At 39.4% G+C, this 25,105-nt stretch overlaps 1 protein-coding gene across 1 annotated transcript; it reads left to right on the top strand.

Moving 5' to 3' along the window:
* Window positions 1-14,100: 14,100 nt before the first annotated feature.
* Window positions 14,101-22,219, top strand: LOC147628647 (Transcription initiation factor TFIIE, beta subunit). Its single transcript, XM_086813853.1, has 4 exons — window positions 14,101-14,616; window positions 21,029-21,160; window positions 21,292-21,408; window positions 21,504-22,219. Exons 1-4 carry the CDS (start codon window positions 14,347-14,349, stop codon window positions 21,849-21,851), a joined length of 867 nt encoding a protein of 288 aa, XP_086669979.1. The 5' UTR covers window positions 14,101-14,346; the 3' UTR covers window positions 21,852-22,219.
* Window positions 22,220-25,105: the final 2,886 nt, after the last annotated feature.

The following is a 25,105-nucleotide window of genomic DNA, read 5'->3' as shown; positions in this document are numbered from 1 at the left end:
TTATGCATTGTTATGCACAAAAACACCTTCCAAACACAAAAAGAGATGTGACAAACCTTGGAGGAATGGGTGCGAGAAACACTACTCTCAAGGGTGGTAAACTCCAACAAACTCCAAGGACAATGAAATTGGGACCTACAATGTTTAGATGTATAGCGGGCCTAAAACCTAATGAAGTGAGGACTCTACAAGGAAAATGTTATATTAAAGAAAGAAAATAAAGTGGAAGGATTAAAGGACATGGAGGAGAATACCAAGGAAATGAAGGTGAACCGTGTCTTGAAGGAGGCAATTATTGAGTTTTATTTTGATCTGACTTCACAAAGATTAGATTATGAAACTATCTGCGATGAATATCACATTGGAGATGGAGAATATGCCAAACTTTACGCATGGTCACAAGATTGTGTGAAGGACAAGCCGAGTAGCACTAAGGTTACACTATCTTCACCTAAATCAAAAACTTCTTTCCTTCATTACTTGCATCAAAACGTTATCGGTGTAGTATCAAAAGAACAAGAGCTTCCATGGAATATCAAATTAGAGATTAACAATAACATTTATCAATGTTGCTCAAAGCTTCAACAAGTACCCTTTAGTTTGGCTACATTGGATGCCAGCCTACAGAACCATGATAGTTCGATTTTCACGAAGGAATCTTTGGCTAAGATAGGAACTATTGACCTTGGCAATATTGGAGACTCATTGTTTCAAGCCACATGTGATTAGATATTCATGATTATGCACTATTAATGGCATGTATGTTTCATATATTATAAAGAACCTGGTTTCTTTTGGACAGATGGTTAAGTAGGGTAACTGAGGTTTAATCCTCAAGAATGTTTTGTGGAAGGCTTTAAAAATCAATGTCGTAAAGGGTGGGAAAAATGGCAAGATGTTTACTTTAGATGTGAACATGCATGAGTTTGAAATAGAATAGGTGTCATTGTAGATATTGCAAGTTTACGGGAGTTTAAGGTTGATGGTATGCATAAAGTATGTGAAGCATGCCAACTTGGTAAGTAGGCCAAACATGCTTTCCCACATAAAAGCCATGTCAGTAGTACAAGGCCATTAGATGTTATACATTCAAATGTATGGGGACCGGACCAAGACTACAACAATTGTTGCAGATTGCAGATATTATGTTACATTCATTGATGATCACACTAGTGCTTTTTCTTCTACAAGAAATTAACTATCAAAACAAAAGATAGTCACATTTCACCATGAAATATACACACAACCATCATCACTCATTTAAAATAGACCTTAAACCAACAAGACCATATTCAATTAACTTCAGGAGTTTGATCCTAGAAAAGATACTTTAAACTGTACTAAACATGGTGATCATGACAACATCACAAAACAAGATAATAAGGCTCATCACAACAATACAAATGTTTTTGAGAAACATCATTAATGAAAAAAAAGGCAATAAAAGTCTATTCTATCATTGGATGTTCTTCTTCTTCTTGGTGTGGCTCCCCCGCTTCCTGTGTAGGACCAGCCTCAGGAGTACTGATTACCCTTTCCGCCTCCTCATTATGAACATCTACATTATAATCAATAAGATCTACAATCTTCCCAACATCTTGGTCACCAATGGAAAGATGAGGCTCTCTAAAAGCATCTAGAAACCTTGGATCAGACTCCATAGATGTCATCCCCACCTCCTCGAACTCATTCAACAACTCTCTTATCTTCATCACTCTCTACTCAATGAACTGTACACAAGGGGTCACACTCAACAACAACATTTCTCCCCCTCTTTAGAGCAATGATAGTTGTGGTGCATGTCCTTGCAAAACAAGTCCATTATCCACTCTCCCTTAATTGAAAGAAGGTCGTCTAAATCCATCATCAAAAGCTGAGGCTTTTGATAAGGACTAATCATGCTTATTAATTCTCCGGTCGTATGCCTAAAATTCTTGCAAACATCTGGTCTCTCAAACACATTTGTACGATTTGGTTTCATGGAAAAATTATATGTCCTTGAGCTCTTAGTCCAAATGGACAGTGAAAACCAATTGTTGTAAACTCACATGCCCAAGAAGGCCGATCGAGTTTGTACTCATGGATGTTGGGTTTGGTCCTGCAAGTAAGACGTTCAGAAATACCATAAAAGAGTAATAGTGAAAAAAAAGCCTAAAGGAGAACAAAAAGTAGAAATACTACCATATAATCATTTGATTCACCATGTTTAGGTCTGTGAAACATTTTTGAGAGGTGGTGATTTGATCATGAGCATGAGAAAATATGAGTACCCATGATTCACAATTTGTCACTTTCTAAAAAGTTTGAATGCCTCTTTTATCAGCACTTACTCCATACTTCACATCATCATTACTTGAGTTTGGAGCTTTGAAACCACATAGAGCATCAACTAATGCTAAAGTATAAGGATGAGTTGTCACAAATGTGTCCATTTCCTCTACTTGTTCTTCATGAACTGTCCAAAGCAAAGGAGGCTCATCCACATCATCAAAAATGTATTTGTTTAGACCAAGAACATTTTGAATTGTTTGTTCTTGCTCTCTTCGTTTCCTCTCTGTTCGACAATGAGACAATAACTATTGAAAGGGTTGTGGAATTTTCTTTAACTTAACATGAGGGTCTCGGTTCTGCATTCTAGAAATATTAAGTAAGACCTAGGAAATTTAAAACAAAATCAAAGAGTTCACATTTCAAAATCTAAAGCATAACATATAACAAGAACTAAGAATGTTAAGTCTTAAAAAACCAATGTGGATTTTAGAATCTGACATATGACCTTAAGCTGGATTCCAAAAGTCAAAGTCAGTCTTGATGAGACTATAGGGTGGATTCTAGAATCCAAAGAGGACCCATGAGAGCTTAAGATGGAAACTAGAAAAAGAAACTTAAAGACTTGAATTAGGATTCTAGAATCCTAATTTTACTTAAAATAAGAAAGGGAGAAAAAACAATTACACATTTTTCAAAAAGAAATTATAATCTCTCAAGCTCTTTTGGGTTACTTGAATCAAGATGGTATTTCCTAACTTCATCCCAATCATTGCAGTTCAACTTTTCTATCATAATTCTTTGCATGTGCAAAGAAGATTTTTGCCTACAAAGACAAAGCTATTTTCATTAAAAAGCTAAAAACAAGTTGTCAAGTGGAAATGATAGAAAATTACAAAAATATACTTTTTGAATTCTACTCCCATCTCTTCCAAGGAGATGTTTCCGGCCCCTTCACACATGCAAGAATTCTCATTATTAGAAATGTATCACAGATTCCTTGTAGTGATCGCCATGGAGTTATCTTCATGTCTTCAGGAAGATGATTTATGGCTTCATTTGCCTTGGGTTTCCCACCATGAGATCTTAAAGGAGTCTTCAACATCTTTTGACCTTTCAACTTTCCTTGCTCCCATAAATCAAAACATGTTCTTGCACCTCCCAAATCTTCCCATCACAAAAAGCCATTTGAAAAAAATAACCATAAGGCTTGATATTGGGCTTTTGGTCAGCACCATGTGAGCTCTTTTTTTGTACTTGTAGAAGACCACATCTCTCACAAAGTGTAACTCAAAAGTTCTCATCAATGTTTCGGCCTTCTTTTTGTTGCTTGACCCACTCATTATGAAAGAACCTAATTTTTTCAAGGAAAGTCATTTGTAAGCGATAATCTAAGTCAATGTTATGATCCATGGATAAAATTATGCACTCGTTCATGAGGCAAAAACCCACATAAACCCAACAAAGAGCTATCTTGTAACTCTCAATATGATCGTATTCTTGGCAAACCTTTTTTTTTGTGCAAGCAATCTATGGGGTCCACCTAGAACATAATACTAAAAAGAATCTTCCCTAGACTTTCTCCATGAGTCCTTGTTAGGACATTGAACCTTGTCCACCAAAAAAAGCAATGGTAGCACCATGGCTGTAAGTTTTGCTTTCATTTTTAGCTTGAGGTTACAAACATGAGCTTCATTGACACTTTGTAGTTGAAGTGGTCTTTTTTTTGTTTGGGGATCAATTGGGAGGTTGATCAATACAATTGACAGGGCAACTCACAAGGTAAAGGATCAACCATCTTTGTCTTCTTGCACATCTCTCGAATAGCATTATCTGAAGTCTTATCTCGTGGAGTTAGTAAGGGTGCACTTGGACCTGAAGGCACAATCAACTTCACTTAAGAATTGTTTCTCCTTATTTTTCTTTGAGCCTTTATGACCTTTCTTGCTTGTATCTTTTACATGAGCTTCAAGCGGAGTAATTTCTTCTTCAAGTTCCATGTCATCTTCATTAGAGCTACTTGTAGAATCCGAATCACCAAACATACTATCCATGTGCTCCAAAAATGCTTGACTAAAACTATAGAATCCAAAAAAAAACTCAGAAAAAGAAATTACAGTTTGAGTAACTAGGAGATGAAGAGGAATTTAGCTTATCAAGCCTCTTATTTGTATCACATTTTCAAAAAATTATTGTGTGCTAAGGGGATTGACCTCTTGTAGCTCAAATTTGTTTTGAAGGAGGAGGATAACAATTTGGGATGGTTCCAATTTGCACTCAACAAGAAAATCTATGTTCCATTACATTTATGATATTTCCACCATGTTGAAATTCATTAGCCTCACTTGACGAATCTTTGTGTTTAGTCATGAGAAAAAAGGGAGCAGTAGGCTCAACTACTTGCTTATAAAGGCCACGCATTCCTATGGTCAAGGTCCAACCATGCCCATACCTAGATTTTTTAGCCTTTCCCTCAAAAGAACCCTTGTTGCCAATAGGTTCCAAAGCCTTGGGCACACGAGCCTCCATCTTATTTGACAAGCGCTTACCTTTATGAACTTTCCATCTTGATAGTGTGGGATGGCTTTCCTATGGAAATTGTTTTGTTACAAAAAGAGGCTTTCCTTTAAACAACCTTTCCCTTGTTGGCATGACATGGCTTTCTTCTTGAAACTGTTCAGCTAAGGAGCTCTCTCCTCAACATACCAATTGGTGAGTTGAGCCGTCTTGTCTCTATAAAATGCCAAACTCATGGGTGGTGCTTGCAAGTGAGAAGGTGTCAAAGGAACCTGAGCGCCCCAACCTTCCACTTACATTACCAACTTGAGAAGGTGATGCATGTTTTGAGGTTTAAGCATAAAGGATTAGCATTAATCCATTTAAACAATATGAATCACTAAAAGCTTGGTTTTAAGAAAAAAATCATGGACTTCTTCTTGGAGTGATCAAACTGAGATTGTGATGCCATGGTCTGAAAAATAAATACTAAGATTAAGAAAACTTATAATGACAAACAAAGGAAAAATTACTCCAAAAGTGTTTCCAAAAACCTCAAGTTGGCAGGCCCTTCAAGAAACAATCCACAACTTGGATTCGAGAATCCGGAAACATGAAGTTAAGAGTAGCTAGTCAAGTTGAAACCATCATGAAAGTTGAAATCTAGAGTCTCGACTGAAAAAATAGAGATCCCGAATTCAGGAAAATGGATTCTAGACTCCCACTATGAAAGGCAGAGAAACAAGAAACCACATTCTTCTCACAATTTAGTAAAAAACTTCTCAAAACTAGAAACTTTAGAAAACTTGACAAAATCCCTCAAAATTCACATAAAATTCTTAGAATTGGTAGATAATTGCTATGTTATTTTTCCCAAAAGAACACTTTAAAAATTGGAAAGATATATAAACTGTTGGTTCCATTTGTTGAAACAAAACAAAATGATGTAAAACAAAGTTAAATTTGTGTTAAAAAAACCTTAAAAAGTAAAATTTCTAACAATTTATAAACAGAGCACTGATGATTTTTCTTGAAAATGCAAAGCGAAGATGATTCTTGTTCAAAATACTTAGCTCTTTATAAAGAGCTTTGTTAGATACCACAAGGAAGTGCGAAAATTATGTTTGTTGAATGGAATTTTTGTAAGTTCAAGCCAGAGTCCTTGGATTCACGCTAAAAGCCAGAATTCCACCGATTGGGACTCATGAAGACACTAGAGAGGCACAAGGAAACACAAGAAAACACAAGAACCACACACTTGCTGAATTTGGTTTGCAATATAGTGCATAATTAGTTTTTGGTTGCAATATAGTGCATAATTAGTTTTTGGTTGCAATATAGTGCCTAATTAGTTTTTGGTTCTTGCAAACCACCACTGGGTGAAAGTATGTGTTGGCACGTCTTCTGTCGCTCGCCTTTTCATGTAGCTTGCCTTGTCTCTACAAGAAGCAAAGCAGACCCTATAGGCATCGTCCCCTTAAGGGGAAATATGACTGTCCATATGTAAATCGGCTAGGTATATAGCATGTACACAAACACCTACACAAGGAAATCACCTCTTGTAGAAACTTCAACACACCGTACCTAACCCATGCATGTGCACATAGGCATGACCTCTCCCTTGCAGACACACGACACTCATCCCTTTCTTTTGCACATAGGTATGACCTCTCCCTTGCAGACACATGACACTCATCCCTTTCTTTTGCACACACTCCTTTTTCTATCTCTATCTTTGACAAGGGTTTCTATCTTTCATGCATTTTTTTCTCCTTCTTTTTCCCTCCTTTTGCCACGATTTGCAAGCTTTTACGCCACTTCTTAGACTTTTGTTGCACCACATGTAACACAATTATGTTGCTTTTTGAGATTCCAGTATCCCAAAACTTGGATTCTAGAATATGATTTCATAAAATTATAGTAATTCAATGAGGCATGGACTAGGCGAACAAGAGACAATTCATAGATTGGTCTTACCGCCGTCAGGCTGGCGGGAGCCCTTGGACCCCACTGCCTGCTGGGTGGGTTACCACCCCCAGACCCCCTACTATCAGGGGCTCTGCTCCCAAACCCCCCCTTGTGCTTAACCTTGCCAAAACCTTTGATTGCATGTCTTTCAAATTTGGACCTAAAGACAAACAACAATTAACAAACACTTAGGGTGTTCTATGATTCTATCATCTAGTAGTACATAGTTTTGTGAGTACATGCTATCAAGATAGAGATAGAAGTGTTAATGGAGCTTAAATGCCTTGACGTTATGATGAAAGGATAAAACCAATAACTAGTACACAATTCAAGGATTCCAGAATCCACTTAACAGTGAAGTTGGTTTCTAAAAACCCACTCTTCCTCAAGTTTAGGATTCCAAAATCTAAGTAAGAGCACAGATGTATTCTAGAAACCATCTAAGATTAAGAGTTAGAATCCAAAATCCAAACTTGATATCAAGTGGATTCTGGAATCCTAATTTCCTTTACACTAGTTATTATAAAGAACCATTTTTCACGAGCAACACTTCCTTTACACTAGTTATAAAGAACCATTTTTCACGAGCAACACTTCCAAGATTTGGATTCTGGAATCCTAAAATCTTTTTCTTTTAGAATGGAGGAGTGATATTGAGAAATAAAACCTTCACTTTTTCAGGTGTTGTCTACTTTTTACGTGTAATTGTCATTTGAAAATTATGAACAAATAACCAAAAATTTACAAAAAATAAATTTCTCTCAAAAATAACTCCACACCTCAAATTGACAAAAAAAAAATGTAACTTTTTTTTCCCCAAAGTTTGCAATTGCCATAAAAACTCTCTCTGTGGAATACGAGACATTAACCACAAATTACCTAATGTTTTTCTTAAAGGCTAATTTTTTAAAATTTAAACTAAAGAAGATAAGATAAAGACCAACCTTGGCTTAAAACCTGTAGAAAAATGTGCGCACTCATGAAATTGCTTCTAGCATGCTCATGAGCTCAAATTACAACTTGTGCAATTGAAAAGTGAGGCCCTCCACCTCCTTTTTTGAGGCCCTCTCTCTCCATTTTAGGATTATTTATATAATTTTAAAATTTTAATAAAATAAAAATCCAACGTAAAGTTTAGATAAACTCTAGCCAAGGCTCCAGAGTCTCATTTAGAAGGTGCAATCTTTCATTTCTTTGGGGTGGGAGAGTGACAACATGGAGCTCATGAGTAGTCCTAGAAAGTCCTCCCTTTTTTGTCCATCTCCTTCACAAACTTTCACTTTTAGCATGGATATTGAAGCAATCAACCAGAACCCCTCCTTCAGTAGACTTCAATCTCGGCAATCAGCATGCACATTGAGCATCGACCCCAACAACATAAAGTAAAGAACTTAAAGAGGTGCAAGAGGAAGGCAAGGATACTTTCAAGGATTTCTATACATGATTAAATTAGAGCATTTTGTTGTAACAAAAACTGTTTAAGGTCACTCTAGGATTATAAAAAATCCAGCAAGAATGACATCATTTCTTCGGGTTGAAAAGAGCACAACAAAATTTCTTCTTAAGGACTTCAGTGAGAGCCTCCTTCTCCTCAGCAGCAACCAAGTACTTTGTTGGTGATATGGTGGTGTGTAGAGCAAGCTTCATGAAAATGTTTGCCTTGGGAAACTTAAGAATGGGGGAAAACAATTTCAATCAGAGGACTTGAGGAGTTTCAAGTAGCTTTTAGTTTGCAAGAAACACCGCAGCTTTTATTGTTGAGGCAATGGCTTGAAAGTTTTATGCTGCTCAATGGGGGAGTCCTTCCAAATTCTACAATATCTATAGTTTGCCATTAGTTTTGCAAAAAAAGAAGTCTACAATATCTATGTAGATTTGCTCAAGGAGAGTATGCGAGAGGTTCTCTCCCTACCCTCATTCTTGAGAGTCTAGAGGTAATATTTCTCTCAATATGAAAATTCCTTGTTGAGAGTCATGGATCAAGCTCCCTAAAATGGCAATCAACTATCTAATTAGATTCTAATCCTACTTTAGTTAACATGTGATTAGTGTTAAGCTAAGCTAGGGTGGGTGATATCTAATAATAAATATGATGAATGAGCTAAGCGAATTATACTCATAGAGAAGCTTGAGAGCTTGCTTCATATTTCATTGCTTGAAATAGTCCCCTTTTATATAAGGAGGTACACTCTTGGCCTTGTACATCAATGTGGGATAAGTCTCCACTCTTCTCTCTAGTTCACATGTCACCTCAAATCTCAACATTCCTAAGAATATTCGGATGGGTGTTTGTCAAATTTGTGCAGAGTTAAAAGCAAAAAGAGACATCGCAAAGACCAATAAAGACAAGGGTGAGTACATTAAGTTGTCCAAAGAAATTTTTATTATGTGTTTAAGCTACATACTTGAAATTATGAAATTATTCTCATACATTACAAAGCCAATTTTTAAAACTTTGAAGATTCACAGAGAACAACAAAGCACAGAAAGGTAAAAGTTGGCAAAGCATGGGAAAAATTTCTTAGAGAAGAAATACAAGTACTTGGGCTTGGTCATTGATGGTATGGATTTAAAAAAACCATGCTGCCTCACTTTGTGCACACTCCAAAGAATGTGAAGGAAGAAAACTTCATCCAACTCCATGTTGATAGAGCATTGATGTTCAACGGTGTCTTGTCTTCAAGAGTGCTCATCAATGTTTCTAAGATTCATAATGATCCAAATTTGACAGTCACAATACTTCAAAAGATCATTGGTGGATGGCCTGGTCAGTTACCACCTATTCTCTACTTGCAATTTGACAACATAAGTAGAGAGAACAAAAATCAAGTTCTACTTGCATACTTGAACATGTTAGTTATCTTTTTGAGACCTTGCTATCTCATTCGTGGAAGAGAGCATCATGTGCTTAGCTCAACCTATTCCACGTGCTCGAATGGATAATAAGAACTTGAGTCCCTCTTTTGGGAGTCATGTTTCGGAATTGGAATACTTTTTGCTCCACATGAGTGTCTATTCCTCCTTTTTCTCTATTTTAAACTGATGCTGAAAGCTATGATCATTGAGCTGCAAAAATGATGGGTCATGGATACCTTCTCCAATTTCATACGATCTGAAGTCATATGTCTCCTCAATTATGTCAATGCTAGGCATTGGAACATATGCATCTTGTAGCACACTGCAAAGATCAAATGCATTTTTCTTTGCTTGTTTAAGAGAGAATATACTAAACATCTGATCAATTTGGTCATGTGTGTGTCCCACCAACAAGAACCCAAGTTTAATCTTCTTCTTTCTACAGTGCTTGAATGAAATTAAGGATAAGGTGTGGAGTGCACATGCATATTTTCCACCAAGTCCGCTACAATGGTGGCAAAGTTTTTTTGCATAGCAGGAGAGACTCATTTAGGAGTTTAAATATGATGCAATTCAGCTCAATGTACCATTTGTGTGGTAGGAAAGTGAACTTTGTAACACAAGCAACATGGTTAGTAGTGGTGCAGTCAATGAAATGCTGGTTGGAGAAGAGTTATTAGCAATGGTCCATGGAGAGACCAAGGAAACGTATGTTGAGCGTGAAAATCAACCAAGTGAGAAAGAAATGTGGGAGGTTAATGTAAAGGAGCTAAATGAGGGCACAATGATTGCAATTCTTGCTATTGATGATGAGAACAATCATCCATTTTGGTTGGCCAAAGTCACAAAACTTATCCAATGAGGGTAATGTTGTTACTTTTGCTGGTACCAAACTCTTTCAACCGATGCACTCAAGGGAAAGTATGATCCAGAGGTGCTTAAATAAAGCAAAAAGGAAAGGAAAGTGAAATTTGTCAACATGTGGACATGCTTAATTTGCACAATGTAGAAATTCTTGTGTATGGATTTGAGTAAAAAAAAGTTTGGACACTTGCACCAAAAAACAATTGATATTTTAAAGCAAAAGGTCCAAGGACTCTCCTATTTGAATGGAAGAGTTTCTTCTCCTTTGTAATTTATCATTTTTTCCAAATTGAAAAAGATAACTCTTTTTCCAATTGATAATATTGGATGTTTTTGGGTTCTAGAGTAAAATGTAAGTACTGTTTTATGCATTTTTGTTTTCACAAAAGTAGTGTTTTTTTTTTCAATGTTTGACATGAAAGTGTGTATTTTGTCCCCATAATTTTGAAAAAGGTACATTTTTTATTTTTTTTCCCAAAAATGGAGTTGACTTGTTGTTTGCAGTCAAGCTCACACTATGGACTGACCATTATATGTTATTGTAGGAGAGTACTTTTCCTTATAGTATGTACTCTTATTTTTTTAGTTATATGGTTGTAGAAAAGAAAAGAAGATAGAAGAAAATTAAGCCATCCATCTCTCTTGTCTTGCTCTCTCTTGTGTGTGTGTTTGCTTGCAAGGAACTCAAGCACTCCCTCTTCCCCACATTCTCTTTATTATTATCACTTCTATACCACCATTTGTAACCATATCATATGCTTGATAATTATTTGCGCTTCAATTTTTGATGGGTTCAAAAGTAGGACCATGTTAAGTTCATTCTCCTTAAGGTCCTCAAATTCCTACTTGCTTCTCATATGGGCATGCATGTGGAATTAGCACATATTACATAATAATAGTAAAGCTAATATCTATAATTTTGAAAGTGAGGCTTCCTCTAACATGGTCCAAGCCATAGTGCTCTTCCTTTGGGTTCTGGACTGCCTTGTTTGGGACCTATGGCATGCTCCTCTTGTCTCTTTCAGCTGTATCAATCATGAGAAGGACTTGATAACTGTGTTTCTTACCATGTGCACTTCCAACACTTTGGAACCTACATTTTGTTATGTATTAACCATATCTCTAAATATCCAAGAGCCTCCCTTGTTCAAGTGATTGTAACACTCTAAGTTTACAAACTTTGAAGGGTCAATCTTCTCATTCATGTCTTCTTCTTCTTGGTCTGGCATGTCCACATGAGGTGGCTCTAGGATGTGTGCTTGTTCTTTTTCCTCAATCTCGTTCACTAATGTGGGGATTATGGTAAGGAGATTCATGAACTTGAAGGGACTTCAATCAAACAGGAGGATTTTATACATGAAGTAAGCAAGCCAAATAAAGATCTATCGCCGCAATACTTCAATGTATCATACACATCCAAGCTTCTACTTTAATCAAACAGGAGGATTTTATACGTGAAGCAAGCACACTTTCCCTAATGCTCTAAAGCCAATGCAAGTCTCCATAGACCAATATACAAACATTTTGGATTTTGTGGTCATGACCACAACAATCGGGTTTTTTAGGCCCATTAAGGCCCTTATTAACTATCTACACACCATTAAGTTTCTTAAGCATTACTACAACCCCAATGATCTTTATTTTCAAATTAATGAGATAGGAAAAACTCCAATTAGGTATTTTAGGCTCATCAAGATCCTCATTAATTCTCTATACACCACTAATTTCTTTAAGCACTACTATGACCACAATGATCTTTATTTTCCAAATTAATGATAATAAAAACCTCAAAGTTATTCTAGAATGCTACAACAAGTCAAGAACCTCCTAGCACAAAACATAAGCTTGCAACATTTGAAGACATATTCAAGGCGGTCTTTTGATCTTGCAACATTTGAAGACATGTTCAAGGCGGGCTTTTGAAAGCCGTATCCTTAATTTAAGCGAACCACTCTAAAGGTGTTCTCACATCAACATGGTTCATTTCAGCACATGAACCACATCTCAAGCTACGCCAACATGATTGCCAAATTTGACATTAAAACCTCCTTTGTTGGTACTTGGGCACTGATTGATTTCCATTGCATTTCGAACACCGCACTTGGGCACTGATTTGGAACACCACATTTGTTGGTACTTGGGCACTGATTGGTTTTCATGGCATTTGGAACACCGCACAAAGTCCCAACGGGATTGTAGCCTTAGTGAGTTCTCTTCGCTATGCAGCTAAGCTTGAATTGCTCTTGCATCATTGAGACTAGCTCCTTGGTTTCCTTGGCCTTTGCCTCATCGAAGCCCTTATTCAATTACACATGCTTCTTGTTGAGCCTAGCGTTTGATGAGTTTGGCTCTTTATCACGTTCCTTTGCTAGTCATGTAGGGTGAGTCTATCTTTTATGAAATAACACTTGAGGGTTTTAGTTATTTGGTTTTTCATCTTTTGCACACTTGCTCATGGCACCCCTCATCGTGCCTATTTATGCCCTCATGGTTTCCTTCTTTTGCTCAATGCTTCTAAGCTACAAGATTGGCCTTTTCACAAATTAGGTTAGCTCTTGATGTCCAATGTATGAATCTTTCACTACTCCAATCAAATACAATTGAAAAGATATAGCCTTTAAATTAGGTTAGCTCTTGATGTCCAATGTATGAATCTTTCACTACTCCGATCAAATACAATTGAAAAGATCTAGCCTTGAATGTGTCTTAGTTGCCACAAAGAGATGATTCACGTGTGGCTTTAAAGTGTTGCAAAAAGTTGGAAGCATCCTCTTGCCCATTGCATTTGGTGAGATACTTGGACATTGATAAGGGATGTGTTCTTGCATGTGCCATGTTGTCTTACGTTCCCTTGCATTGTGAGTTTTTATGGGTGGTTGATGGAGCACCTTGTCGACCAAGAATTACACCATGGAACATGGTTATCTAACCTAGTTGCTATTGGATGCCATTCTCAAGCATGCTATTATTACACCATTGAACGTGGTGATGTTACTTGATTGCCACTGGATGTTGCTACTCTAGCCATGCTCAGGCGTGCTATTATTGACATGCACAGGTTGATGTTCCCTAAAAGGGCTAGATGTTTGCTTGATCTGGATTCACAAGAAATTCCATTACAAAAATGGGGTTTGGATGAATCAATGGGGAACAACTCGTAAAAAGAAAAAGTGAATTCCTACAAAAATGGGGTTTGCACGAATCAATGGGGAACAACGCGTTTAAAAAAAGTGAATTTCTACTAATGCTTCGGTTGGGACTTGAAATGGGGTAGGAGATGTTTGGGTGTTTTTGGTGCTTTCTTTTGTGGGGGTTTGGGGGACGTGGGGTGGGGTTTGGGTGTCCTGTTGGGGTGCTCTACCCGAGTCCAAGTGCCTCTATCATATCCATAGAGTTGAACTTATGGATCAAGCACCTAACTAGGTAATGTTTCTTACTTCTCTCTATAATTGTTGGCCTATTTATCTTCCCAATGATTTATATGCATTGCTTTTAGCCGATTGTGGCCACGTCAATTCTTGACTGGTAAGGCTCTTTTGGGCGGTTACGAAGTGGGCGCGGGCATGCGTCCGAGCGGACAAATAGGGAGCGTCCGAAAAGAAATTATTATATTTTTCTCCCCATATAAATGTAGGAAACATAGGGTTGGGACAGAGGTTCCACGTTGCAGGTTTCTGCAGCAAAGAATCGTTTCAGAAGCTGGGGGAATGGCTTTCACCGAATGAAAGCAGGGTCTTTACTGCAAGGAATCAGGGTTTGCGATTGCCTGCAGGTTTCTGCAGCATCATAACCTGGATCTGCAGGAGAAGTTGAAGAGTTAGGAGCTAATAGTCAAGTAATTCGTAGTAAAGAAGGTAGGGTTTCTGCGCTGAGAAAGCCTCTGCCTACACCACCATGGCTCTTCAGGAACAGCTTGACAAGTTTAAACAACAGCAGCAGAGGGCACAGGCTACCCTTGTGAAGACAGCAGTCCGCGCGGCCCCATCGAAGCCCGCCTTGCCCAAGAAGGCCCCCCCTCCCTTACCTGTTGTAGAACAGCAGCAAGTCCCTCTCTCCCAGCGCTTCTCCTTCCTCAATGACAAAGACAAGTTGCAGCAGATCGCCCTCATCAGGAAATCCCCCGTCGGAGCCCAGATTAAGCGCGTCATTGACCTCTTATTGGAGGTAAGAATGCCGGTTAATCATGCCTCTTTCTGTTCGTTGAGGTACATTAGCATCGATTAATGATGTCTCTTTTTGTTTATTGGAGGTTAATTATGTCTCTTCTTGTGTGTTCATTCACATTAGCTTGCACATCTATAGGTAATCGACAAAAGCCTCGAAATAACGTGTGATAGAGCAGGTCTACTGGTAGGGATTCTAAGCTGATGCTTCCCAACATACTACTCTCATGAACTGGCTTGGTTGTCGGGCAAACATATTGAAGACAGAAATACAAAAGCAGCCCATGTAGAGACATGAGTGCACACATCAGATAAATCACCTTGTCAAAGTTTAAATACAACAAGAAAATCATAATGTGTTTAATGCAAGACCCCTCTTCTTCAAGCATTCTTCTCAACACACCCAATCCATGAAGCATGGATGCAGATGCCCCTAGCAACCTCCTGCTCTTGTGGCAATCGTGCTTGCCAATGTTCTTGAGTAAGCTCCTGTGCCATGCGTGGACTATATGTAATGTGTGAGATGCTTCCATATTAGAAACAAAGTGTACCATATTATGGAGACGTCATGTGCACGCCATAATTGGTTAACATGTTGACATGCTAATTTGTCATGGGATTGTTTTGGGGCTGCTAAGCAGCCCACACTGGTGAAAGCTACCAAGCCAAGCACCCAAAGGTTGGGCATCTTTTTAGCTCATTTTGAAGTCGGAATTGCCTATGATATAAGCTAGGCAGATACTCTTGGTGATAGTTAGGTTATGTTTAGTAAGGTAGATTTCCTTGAGACATTAGAACTTGAAGGTATAAATCTAGGAGCAGCCAGCCTGGGGAAAGAATTGATGATTTGTTGTATAGTCTGCAGGATGTGCACCAATAGTTATTGGTTCACGCGAGAGGTTTTTATAAGTGGTGTTTTGGTTTGAACACAGGTGTTCTGTTTTGAACACGGTCCTAATGTGCGCATTCTTTGATGTTAGTCATGATGAGAGTGTTGAGATACCTTCTAGTTACAAGATTCTCAATTAGGGAGGAATTTGCTGATCATTCTCAGTCTGATGGGTTAACATAGAGGATGAATCAGGTTTCGTGCATAGGTCTCAAGGCGACCATTTGACTGGGAGAGTTACATTCCAATGGTGAAGTTTGCCTACACTAGTACTAAGCATTCAACGATGGGTTACAACACATTTATTGTCAAATACCCGAGATCTTTCTAAGAGGAAAACATGCAATACAAGCCATGAAAAGCAAGACAAAGCAACAAACCCTAACCCTACAAGGCAAAGCAGAAGAAACATATTTGGGTGCAGGCATACTCGCCACCCAACCATGACAGCTCTGAGCGAGGCTCACAATCTTGGCCGTCCCTATCGAGCCACGAGCTAGAGCGTCGCGCTCTCGTGAGTGCCCTGCCATCGTCCTCATCTGGTGCCCTCTTGCGCGATGGTGCTCTTGCTCCACGCGCTCTGTACTCCTGTGCTCCATCTGTCGGTTTTTGCCCAACTGGTACTCCTCCCCCCAATAAATAGGGAAGGAACGCCCAAAAAGCACACGCTATCAATAGCGGACCAAAAAGCACATGTCCGCCTACAACATATCACAATCTAGCTCGCCAATCTGCCTGCCCCTACATGACATACTCCCCTTCCTCAAAAGAGCTCACTTTTGAGCTCAAGAAAAAGAACTCAAGGAGAAGTTGTCACACTTGCAACACTAGAGAAACACCCTCTATCAGTCGAAACCAATAGTCTCAAGGACAATCCGACTAAGAGATCGACTTGCTCAAGTAACATGACATGAGCGTCAATTCCTAGTCACAAAAGCCGAATCCGGAGCAAATGGATCATCTGAGTAACTCGAAGCGGACAATGCTACTAGTACCAAAGGTAAGCAACCACTGTTCTAAAAAGTTATCTCGAAACTAGAAGTATCTTCCATTTGACTACCATGCTTTCATCTTGATGTCCTCTATAAATCTGGTTTGGAAAAAAAAAACCACAAAACTGGGAAAACCAAGAGCCTACTACTGAAGCCTGAACCAAGTGGAACACAACAGTAGTCTCTTCCCAAACAAGAGAAGAACCGATCTTCTAGAAAAGATCATCAATCTGTACTTCGTCACCTCGGAAGTCTAACTTCCGAAACAGACCTCGGAAAGTCTTGGATATGAAAGGAACAACTGTTCCAATAGACCTGGGTATGACACAAGCTAGCATCTATCATAACTGTCTGTATCAAAAGTAAAGTATCTATCCCTCAAAAATGTTGAGATAGCCTTGTGTTTGTAGGCGCAGAGTCTGAATGAAGTCTACAAAACACCAGTTTGTGGATCCGTTGCGATCTATCAGAAACAATGGCTGACCATGTGCCACAAACTGAAACAAGTTCTCGAAAGGAAGAACTCCAAATGAGACTAGTGATCATAACTTGGTCCAGGGATTAGACAACTTCTGTGTACACAAAGAACAACCTTGACTCGCGTCCTAGTCAAAGCATCTGTCTAAACCCAAAAAATCTTGGAAACCAAAACTTACTTCCAAAAAGTTATGTGCATAGTGCAAATTCTTAAATAACCATGATTCAATGGTCTTGGTATAAGAACAGGCGGGTATACTTGGAATAGCGTGAATATCTATATACACTCTTGCTATGGACATAAAACTAGAGGACCATCAAAACCTTAAGGACTGTAAGGTTGAAAAGGTACATACATATTGGGTATTGTCGCATAACCGTCTTGTCATGGAATTTAACAATGAATCCCAACAGGTAAACTTAATCTAGATGCCCTCTATCAAATATCCGTGTAGCCACAGTGTCAATGTGTAGTCAACTATTCCTCAATCCTGCATATGCGGATAAGTCTTGCCTATCAAAGCCCAACAACGAAAACAATGGTCATTCCAATATTTGTAGGGTATTAGGTTTATGTCTTGCGTGGTACAAGGACATGACTAACGCTTGTGTGTGTCCATAAATTTCCTGGGGTAAAAACTCCCATGTGTACCCCAGAACAAACATGTGTACTTGCATAACACGGTACAACACTGTGCTTTTATTGTTAAACTCTATCTTGTGCATGTGAAAAACAAACACATACCTCATAACACGCTGGTCCAAAACTGAGATAGAACATCCGAACCTCGCAAGTACACCACAAAGTTTCGTACACAACCTAGACATCTTGGAGAGCAAAGAATATGAAGAGAGATCGTAGAAAAACATGTCGCCATCACTTGCTGCTGTAGGGCAGCCCATTGACGATCGTACGCCTTTGTCCGGACAACCTACATGTGGCTGTCCACAACCTTTGGCTGCGTGTGGTACACCTCGGGTAACACGGATGGTTGTGGCATGCGCAGCTCTGCTAGACTGCCCTCCATCTGCATGAGTGCGTGCACACACGTCATGCATGGCTGCATGGGAAACAGCCCCAAAAACTTGGGCTTCCTCACCCCAAAGGGGTGCCCATCAGCAAGGTGCAGTCCCCATGTGGGCTGCCACAAGCCCCAACAGTCCCTGCAACCACCGACAGCCCTGGTCGACTTCAACAGCCCTTCACAAGTGCCATCGACAGCCCTTTCCACATTCGTAGCCCGTGCAACCAGGTAAGGGACCCCCACGTGCGCTATCGGCTGCGGGAAGTTAAGTGTTAAAAAAAAACTGCTTGCTTTAAGAAAAAATAAAATTGGACACTACCTGCCCCCAAAAAAATAAAACGGGTGCAGCAACCGACACACACTCTCTCTCTCTCTCTCTCTCTCTCTTTCTCTCTCTCTCTTGCCCATAAGGCCAAGGGCGCAACAGCCCTGCACACACGCTACTGCAAAAACAGGAAAGATCTTACCTGTATCTTTCCTTGCGCGATCTCAGAGTCGCTATGATACCACTATCAAATACCCGAGATCTCTCTGAGAAGAAAACCTGCAATACAAGCCATGCAAAGCAAGACAAAGCAACAAACCCTAACCCTAGAAGGCAAAGCGGAAGAAACATATCTGGGTGCAGGCATACTCGCCACCCAACCATGACAGCCGTGAGCGAGGCTCACAATCTTGGCCGTCCCCACTGAGCCACGAGCTAGAGTGTTATGCTCTCGTGAGTGCCCTGCCATCATCCTCATCTTTTGTCCTCCTCCCCCCCGGGGTTGTCCCCCAAGGACAATGGCCTCCTGCGCGATGGTGCTCCTACTCCACGCGCTCTGCACTTTTGTGCTCCATCCGTTGGTGTGTGCCCAACTGGTACCCCTCCCCCCAATAAATAGGGAAGGAACGCCCAAAAAGCACACGCTATCGATAACGGACCAAAAAGCACATGTCTGCCCACAACATATCACAATCTAGCTCGCCAATCTGCTTGCCCCTAGTGTGCACATGACATTTATGCTTATGTATAGGTAGATTCTTGGTAACGTTGGGACTTAAGGGTATTCATACTCATGCAGTTAGAGATTTCTTGATGGAAATGGAGGAGAAGCTGGTCACTACCAGAGATTCTATCAACAATGCTCAGGATAGAGCACCACTTTATGCTGACAGGAAATGTTTGTTGAGGAGGTTTTTTTGAGGGAATGCTTGTGTATTTGAGAGAACTCGCAAGTTCTGAGATGTTGCAAATGGGAATGTATTTCCTAGGTATGATGAATTACCCAATCCTGGTGTGGATAGGTAATATGACTAGCTAAGACAATTGTCTCTGTAATTTCAGGTTGTCTGATTTCGTGGGAGTTGGAAATTGAGAAGTTATTGGGGTCCTCACAACTTTAAGCTGGTTTTGATTTTGTCTTTTCTTTCCATTGAGATAGTCACGTAGGAACAATGGCGTGTGATTAAGCTGGTTCCTTTATGAGTAACTATGTGGAAAGATTAGACATGTGAACGTGATTTTGGAGTTAGTTGGCTGATGTGGCTAGACTTTCTTAGATTGATTTCTAAGAGTGACAATGGGGAAGTATGTTACGTATCCGATGCTAACCACATGGTTAGTTTGGGGCTAGGGGACCCTGAGGAATAGTGTAGCGGGCTGTGATTACAAGGGTTAAGGTGTTTATAAGTGTTATGTCATAAAGTATAGCTATTTATGAGTAAGTTTCTATTTATAGGTGTGAAGGATTGCAAGGACTTAGGGCAATCCGAAGAAATTGAGGGTATTGTGAGAAATTCGAAGAATTTGGTGGAATTTAGACAAAATTGGAAAAACTCGGGAAATTAAGGGAATTGGCAGAAATTGGGGAAGGGGGGTGGGGGGATTGCATGGACTTGGGGAAAACCAAGGGAATTTGGAGAAATTGGGAAAATTTGGAAAAATCAAAGAATTGAGAAAAATTGAGACTTGGAGGAAACTCCACAATTTCTATGGGTTGGTAGACTATCCTTGTGCTAGGTTGACCTAGAGGTTTGATCATGGCATCTAAAGGGAGAAATGGTTGCATCAAGGTTGAGTCTTAGGGAGGAACTAGATGTTCCACCTTACACTTATGTGCTTAAGACAGGGTATCACATGGTATATGTCCTAGTAGTATGGCACACATCGCTTGTAAGGTCCCTGATACTGTTATGTCCCTAGCCTGTGATGCCCTACACCTTTATGGACAAGGAGACTTACGAGAATTTGGAGAGATTGGGAGAATTGTGAGGAAATTGGAGGGAGTTAGGAAAAATTTGGGAGAAAGTGAGGCCTGTGATGCCCTACACCTTTATGGACAAGGAGACTCACGAGAATTTGGAGAGATTGGGAGAATTGTGAGGAAATTGGAGGGAGTTAGGAAAAATTTGGGAGAAAGTGAGGGAATTGGAGAAATTGGGATAAATGGGATTGGGGAAATTATGGGTAATTGAGAAAATGTTAAAAAAAAACTATTCTTTATGCTTCTAGTGATAACATGTTGTGTTATGTTGCCAATTTTCCCGTGATTTTCCATTTTCAATCCTAAAGGGGGGCAAAAACTTAAAATTTACCATACCAATACGGAACATACGACTATAGTTTAGTGGCTTGCTTGGCTTGATGCTCTTCGTGAGTGAGGTGAGACATCGAGACCCCCCAATAGGCTTGTCCTTATCATCCTTGGCGTTGGAATGCCCCATGCTAGTCCTTGCTTCCAGTGGGTGGCTGTTTCTGTTTCCTTTCTGTTGTGTGCGACTATTGCCTTTAGGGCTGCCATCTAGCTATGGCTGACAACCATGCACTCTACCTTCTAGTAGGGAAGAGTAGGGGTAGGCATCAAGAAAACAGATGAGGCTTTAGTGCTAACATCATGGTTGAAGCCTGAGATTGACCATAGTTGGAGTGGTGTATGTAAATTGATCCATTGAATTGTGTGCCAAGGTGTGATAACTCTTGGTTACAGTACTCTTTGAGTGCTGGTGTGGGGTTGGAAACATTTCTTGAATGTTGTTCTTTTGTTTCAGACAAGGCAAGCTCTGACACCAGTTGAGATTGAAGAGATGTGCTTCGTGGACGTGAAGAAGAACAAGGATGTTTTTGACAGTTTGAAAAACAATGTAAAAGTTTCCTTTGATGGACAGCGGTTCTCTTACAAGGTTGAAAGGTCCTCATACTGTCAACTTTGCTTGATTCTGCTGTAGTTTGCTCCCCGTTTCCTGCATTATGGAGCGTAATACCATTAATTCAGATATGCTTTGTTTCAATAAGCTGTTAATTATTTTTGCAGTCCAAACATGATCTGAAGACCAAGCAAGATCTACTTGTTCTAATCAGGAAGGTTCCGGAAGGTGTTCCGACAGGAGATCTCAAAGACTCCTATCCTGGTATACTTAAAGATTTGCAGGTAATGCAGGTTTACATACAAGTATTCTAAAATATGCAATTATGCTGGTTCCTTTTATTGGCATGCCATTCTTGATCCTTCCAAATGCTTTGCAGGAATTGAAGGCAAGTGGGCAGGTATGGTTGCTAATGAACAGTGATTCCCAAGAGGACATTGCTTACCCAAATGACCCAAAAGTGCAGATCAAGGTAGATGATGATGTTAAGGAACTTGTAAGAAGTATTGAGAAACCCAGGGAGTTTGTGGATGTAGAGAGGGAGCTGCAGAAAGCAGGCATGAAACCTGCAACGAATACAGCGCGGAGAAAGGCAGTAGCGGGAGTGCAAGGTGTGCAGCCAAAAAAGGCAAAGCCCAAGAAGCAGCGGAACTTCACCAAGCGGACCAAACTAACCAATGCCCATTTGCCTGAGCTTTTCCAGAACTTGCCGGTTTCCAATATGTGAGGATATTAAGGTGGAGGCTGCAGGCCCCCAACATTTGGACTTTTCCCCCAGGTCTGCATTGGGTGATGGATTAGCTTCAAAAGCTGTATCACGATTGCTGATGCAAGGAGTTGGGTGGCTGTAGTGTAGATGTTGATGGGAGCTTTCGCAGCTGAATATCCTGCAAATGCTATCATAATTATGTGTGACCACAGACTTGTTGGCTTGGATCTTGCTAGCAAAGCTTAATTCTGTGTGCCCACCGTATTAAGAAGCCCACCTTTTGTCAGAATCTAAATTCATCACTTTGAAGTATTTGATTACTAACACACTTTGATACATTCTTGTGTTGTTAATCAAGTCAACTATCTCCTGAACCAGATTGGTTATTTGGATGGTTCCCGTCTTCTGTGAGGTCTCCTTTTTCAGACTATCGTTGGTACTTAAATTTGATATGCCTAAAAAACTACACGTTAAAAAGAAAATCAGTTACTATCAAGGAAGTGGTAGGGTCTAGATAGAGTTGCCAAATAACTAAACACTAGTCATCTATATGCACAGGTGACTTTTCCTGCATTTGCTGAGGAGTGTGATCTCACACAGTATTGATCTGACTACCAAAGTCTGCTCTGATTGTTGCATTCTGTGTTTCAGTTCTCCCAAACTATATGTATTTGATTCAGTTCTTCCAAACTATATGTATTTGAGAATTTCGAGGGTAATAGAAACTTTTGGAGACATATTGTTTTCTTTTTTAATTAAAAGAACCAAATTGTAAGAGGTATTAATAAAAAATAGAAAATCCCAAAGGATAATTTGCTAAAGTTAAATTGTGATGACGTAAGGGGTGCCCGTCTTTTGACTTATAGCTTAAAATTTCTGGATAGTGATTCGACGTAATCTAAAATAATGACTGAGTTCTCAACGTGCACCACTTACACCTCGTTGGTTTCACTCACATAATAAGTTAGTAGTCACCCTTCTTCATTACAATGGAACTTTCTTGGTTCATCTTCATGATGCTTTACGCGATGCTTGTTGCTATTATTGGTGCCTTACATGATGCTTTTTACCATGATGTGATAACACATCATGTTGGTCTCATAGTATGACCCAAGTCATCGTAACCAAGCAAGATAGCATCTTCCTTCTTGGTGAATCAACAACCCTCGTGTATTCTTGCCTTGCGAAGATCCTCTTTGTGGCCTCTCATTACGTTCTTATTGCATATCAGATGCTCAATATACATTGATTTCTTGGATTGGTGATTGCAAATCTTTACGTCTTGCATTGAGTGTTGTCCACTACCTTTAACGTGTAATATCTACACTTTGTCCAATTTTTTGCCCATTAGTGCTTGTAACTTGCTCCTGTATACCTCCTTTGCATAGTTTAGGAGCCCTTTTTTTTAGAATGCTGAATTCTAAATCACAACTAAGAGTACACAGATTTGATGTTTTGAATTGTTTACCTTTGTCTTCTATGTGAGAGATTTAAGGCTCTCAATCATGATCACACTCTGTTGTGTTGTAGAGTGTTGTATGCACATGCCTTTAAGAAATGCCTTTCATCAAGATTCTTGTGCTTGAAACTCTGTACTATGCCACATGGTACGTGTCTTCTTGTGTACATGAACATTGTGTTGAAACGCAACAATCAAGAGCTCAGTAGACTCAAAGGCAAGCGAACATACGGGACAAAGGCAAAACTTAAAAAGCGAATTGGTATGCAAAGGGTCAAAGGAAAAATGAGTCAAAAGATCAATAATTTGGACACTACAATGAAGGGCAAGAATAAGGACCTAATGCATTGTGATCAGAAACTAAGCTTGATCTACAGATTTGGGTTTTTCACACATAGGAAGATTGTTCTCCTAGATTTCTTGATTGTGAGGGGAGGCATGGGGACCTCCAATTATTGTAAGGTTCATTGGTCTTTTTTTTTCCTTTTATTTGGGTGTTTTTTTTTGGGGGTGTGTGGTTGATTTCTAAAAAGAAGTAAAGGTAGAAGAAAGGTATAGAAAAATCAAAAACTTATAGATGGAGTGGACATTTGAGAGGCCATATAGGTGGCATGTTATGTGCCACTCCTATTTATAGGTGGCATGTTCGGTGCCACTCCTATTTATGGTGCATGTAACCTTACTTTAGCTATATAAAAGTGTATATACAGATCATTCATGTGAGAGATTTAGAATGTTTTTATGCTTGTGTTTTGAGTATATTTTTGTTCATTAGGCCTTGTTTAAGCAAGTGCTAGTCTACTTCATTATTCAACCATGAACTTGTGTATTTACTTCAAGCCAGCTTAGCTCCAAGTTTTTCAACTTGTTATCAGAGCTTCATTAGGAGAGTTTATATTTAGATTAGGTGAGGATTAAAAGTGTGATTAATACCTAAGTTTTTGATTCAGGAGAGAGATAACATCGTTAAAATTTTCACTTTAAGCGAGTTTTTCCTTGTGTTTAAGGATGCAAAGCTATAGAGGTTTACGTGGTCGAAATCCGTACAAACACCAACATACACATCTAAACCAACCAATCTTGTTTGAGGATACACTGCCCAGGGAGACGAACGTCAAGTCTTCTCATCTTAAATCTATAAGCTAAGCATGGATGTACTAATAACTTAGTGTGATTGATCTTTTTGAGTACGTATTTCGTCTCACATTTCAAGTACTTATCTCAACTTCTGGTTATGTAATTGTGAGTAAAACAAGCATGACACCTCTTCTTATAGGTTGTGTGTGTGTGTGTGTGTGAGTGAGAGAGAGAGAGAGAGAGAGAGAGATAGATAGAGAGAGAGAGAGTTTTGTGTGTGAAGCAAAATAGTCTTTGGACAAAGAATCAATTAACCACAACATTTTGCTATAACATTGTGTGTACATGCCAACAGTTGATAGCTTTACTTCTCATAGATTGTCTCTATAAGACACCAATAGTAGAAGTCTTACTTCTATTTATGCTCTCTATAAAACAATAGTAGTAGCAGTACAATTGTGGCAGCAACGGTGTTCACACTTTTTGTACACAATTCAAATCCCCCCCTCTAGCTCAGTATTGATTGACATTATGTATGGCCATGGCTCCCAGTGATGTAACAAATGTCCAACCATAAGGCTTGTATATACTAGTAGATATAGGCTACGGGCACCCACTTGAGTTTGGTGACCGAACAAAGGCCCATGTATATATACAACTTTCGATAATGTGAATGGAAAAATAACTATTTTCACTTGCGCAAAGTTTTCTTTTTCTTTTCTTGTGCTCTTACCCG

Source organism: Cibotium barometz, chromosome 19 (genome assembly GCF_041138505.1).
Source record: "Cibotium barometz isolate CiBa-2024 chromosome 19, ASM4113850v1, whole genome shotgun sequence".
Classification (NCBI taxonomy): Eukaryota; Viridiplantae; Streptophyta; class Polypodiopsida; order Cyatheales; family Cibotiaceae; genus Cibotium; species Cibotium barometz.
The sequence above is the reverse complement of the archived record's forward strand: the minus strand, read 5'-3'. Positions and strand labels throughout refer to the sequence as shown.

Bases quoted from the DNA above. Each gene is read 5' to 3' on its own strand.
- LOC147628647 (XM_086813853.1), top strand. From the start codon at position 14,347: ATGGCTCTTCAGGAACAGCTTGACAAGTTTAAACAACAGCAGCAGAGG. The intron at 21,161-21,291 runs GTTGAAAGGTCC...TTATTTTTGCAG, and splicing joins GACAGCGGTTCTCTTACAAG to TCCAAACATGATCTGAAGAC. The intron at 21,409-21,503 runs GTAATGCAGGTT...AATGCTTTGCAG, and splicing joins GTATACTTAAAGATTTGCAG to GAATTGAAGGCAAGTGGGCA.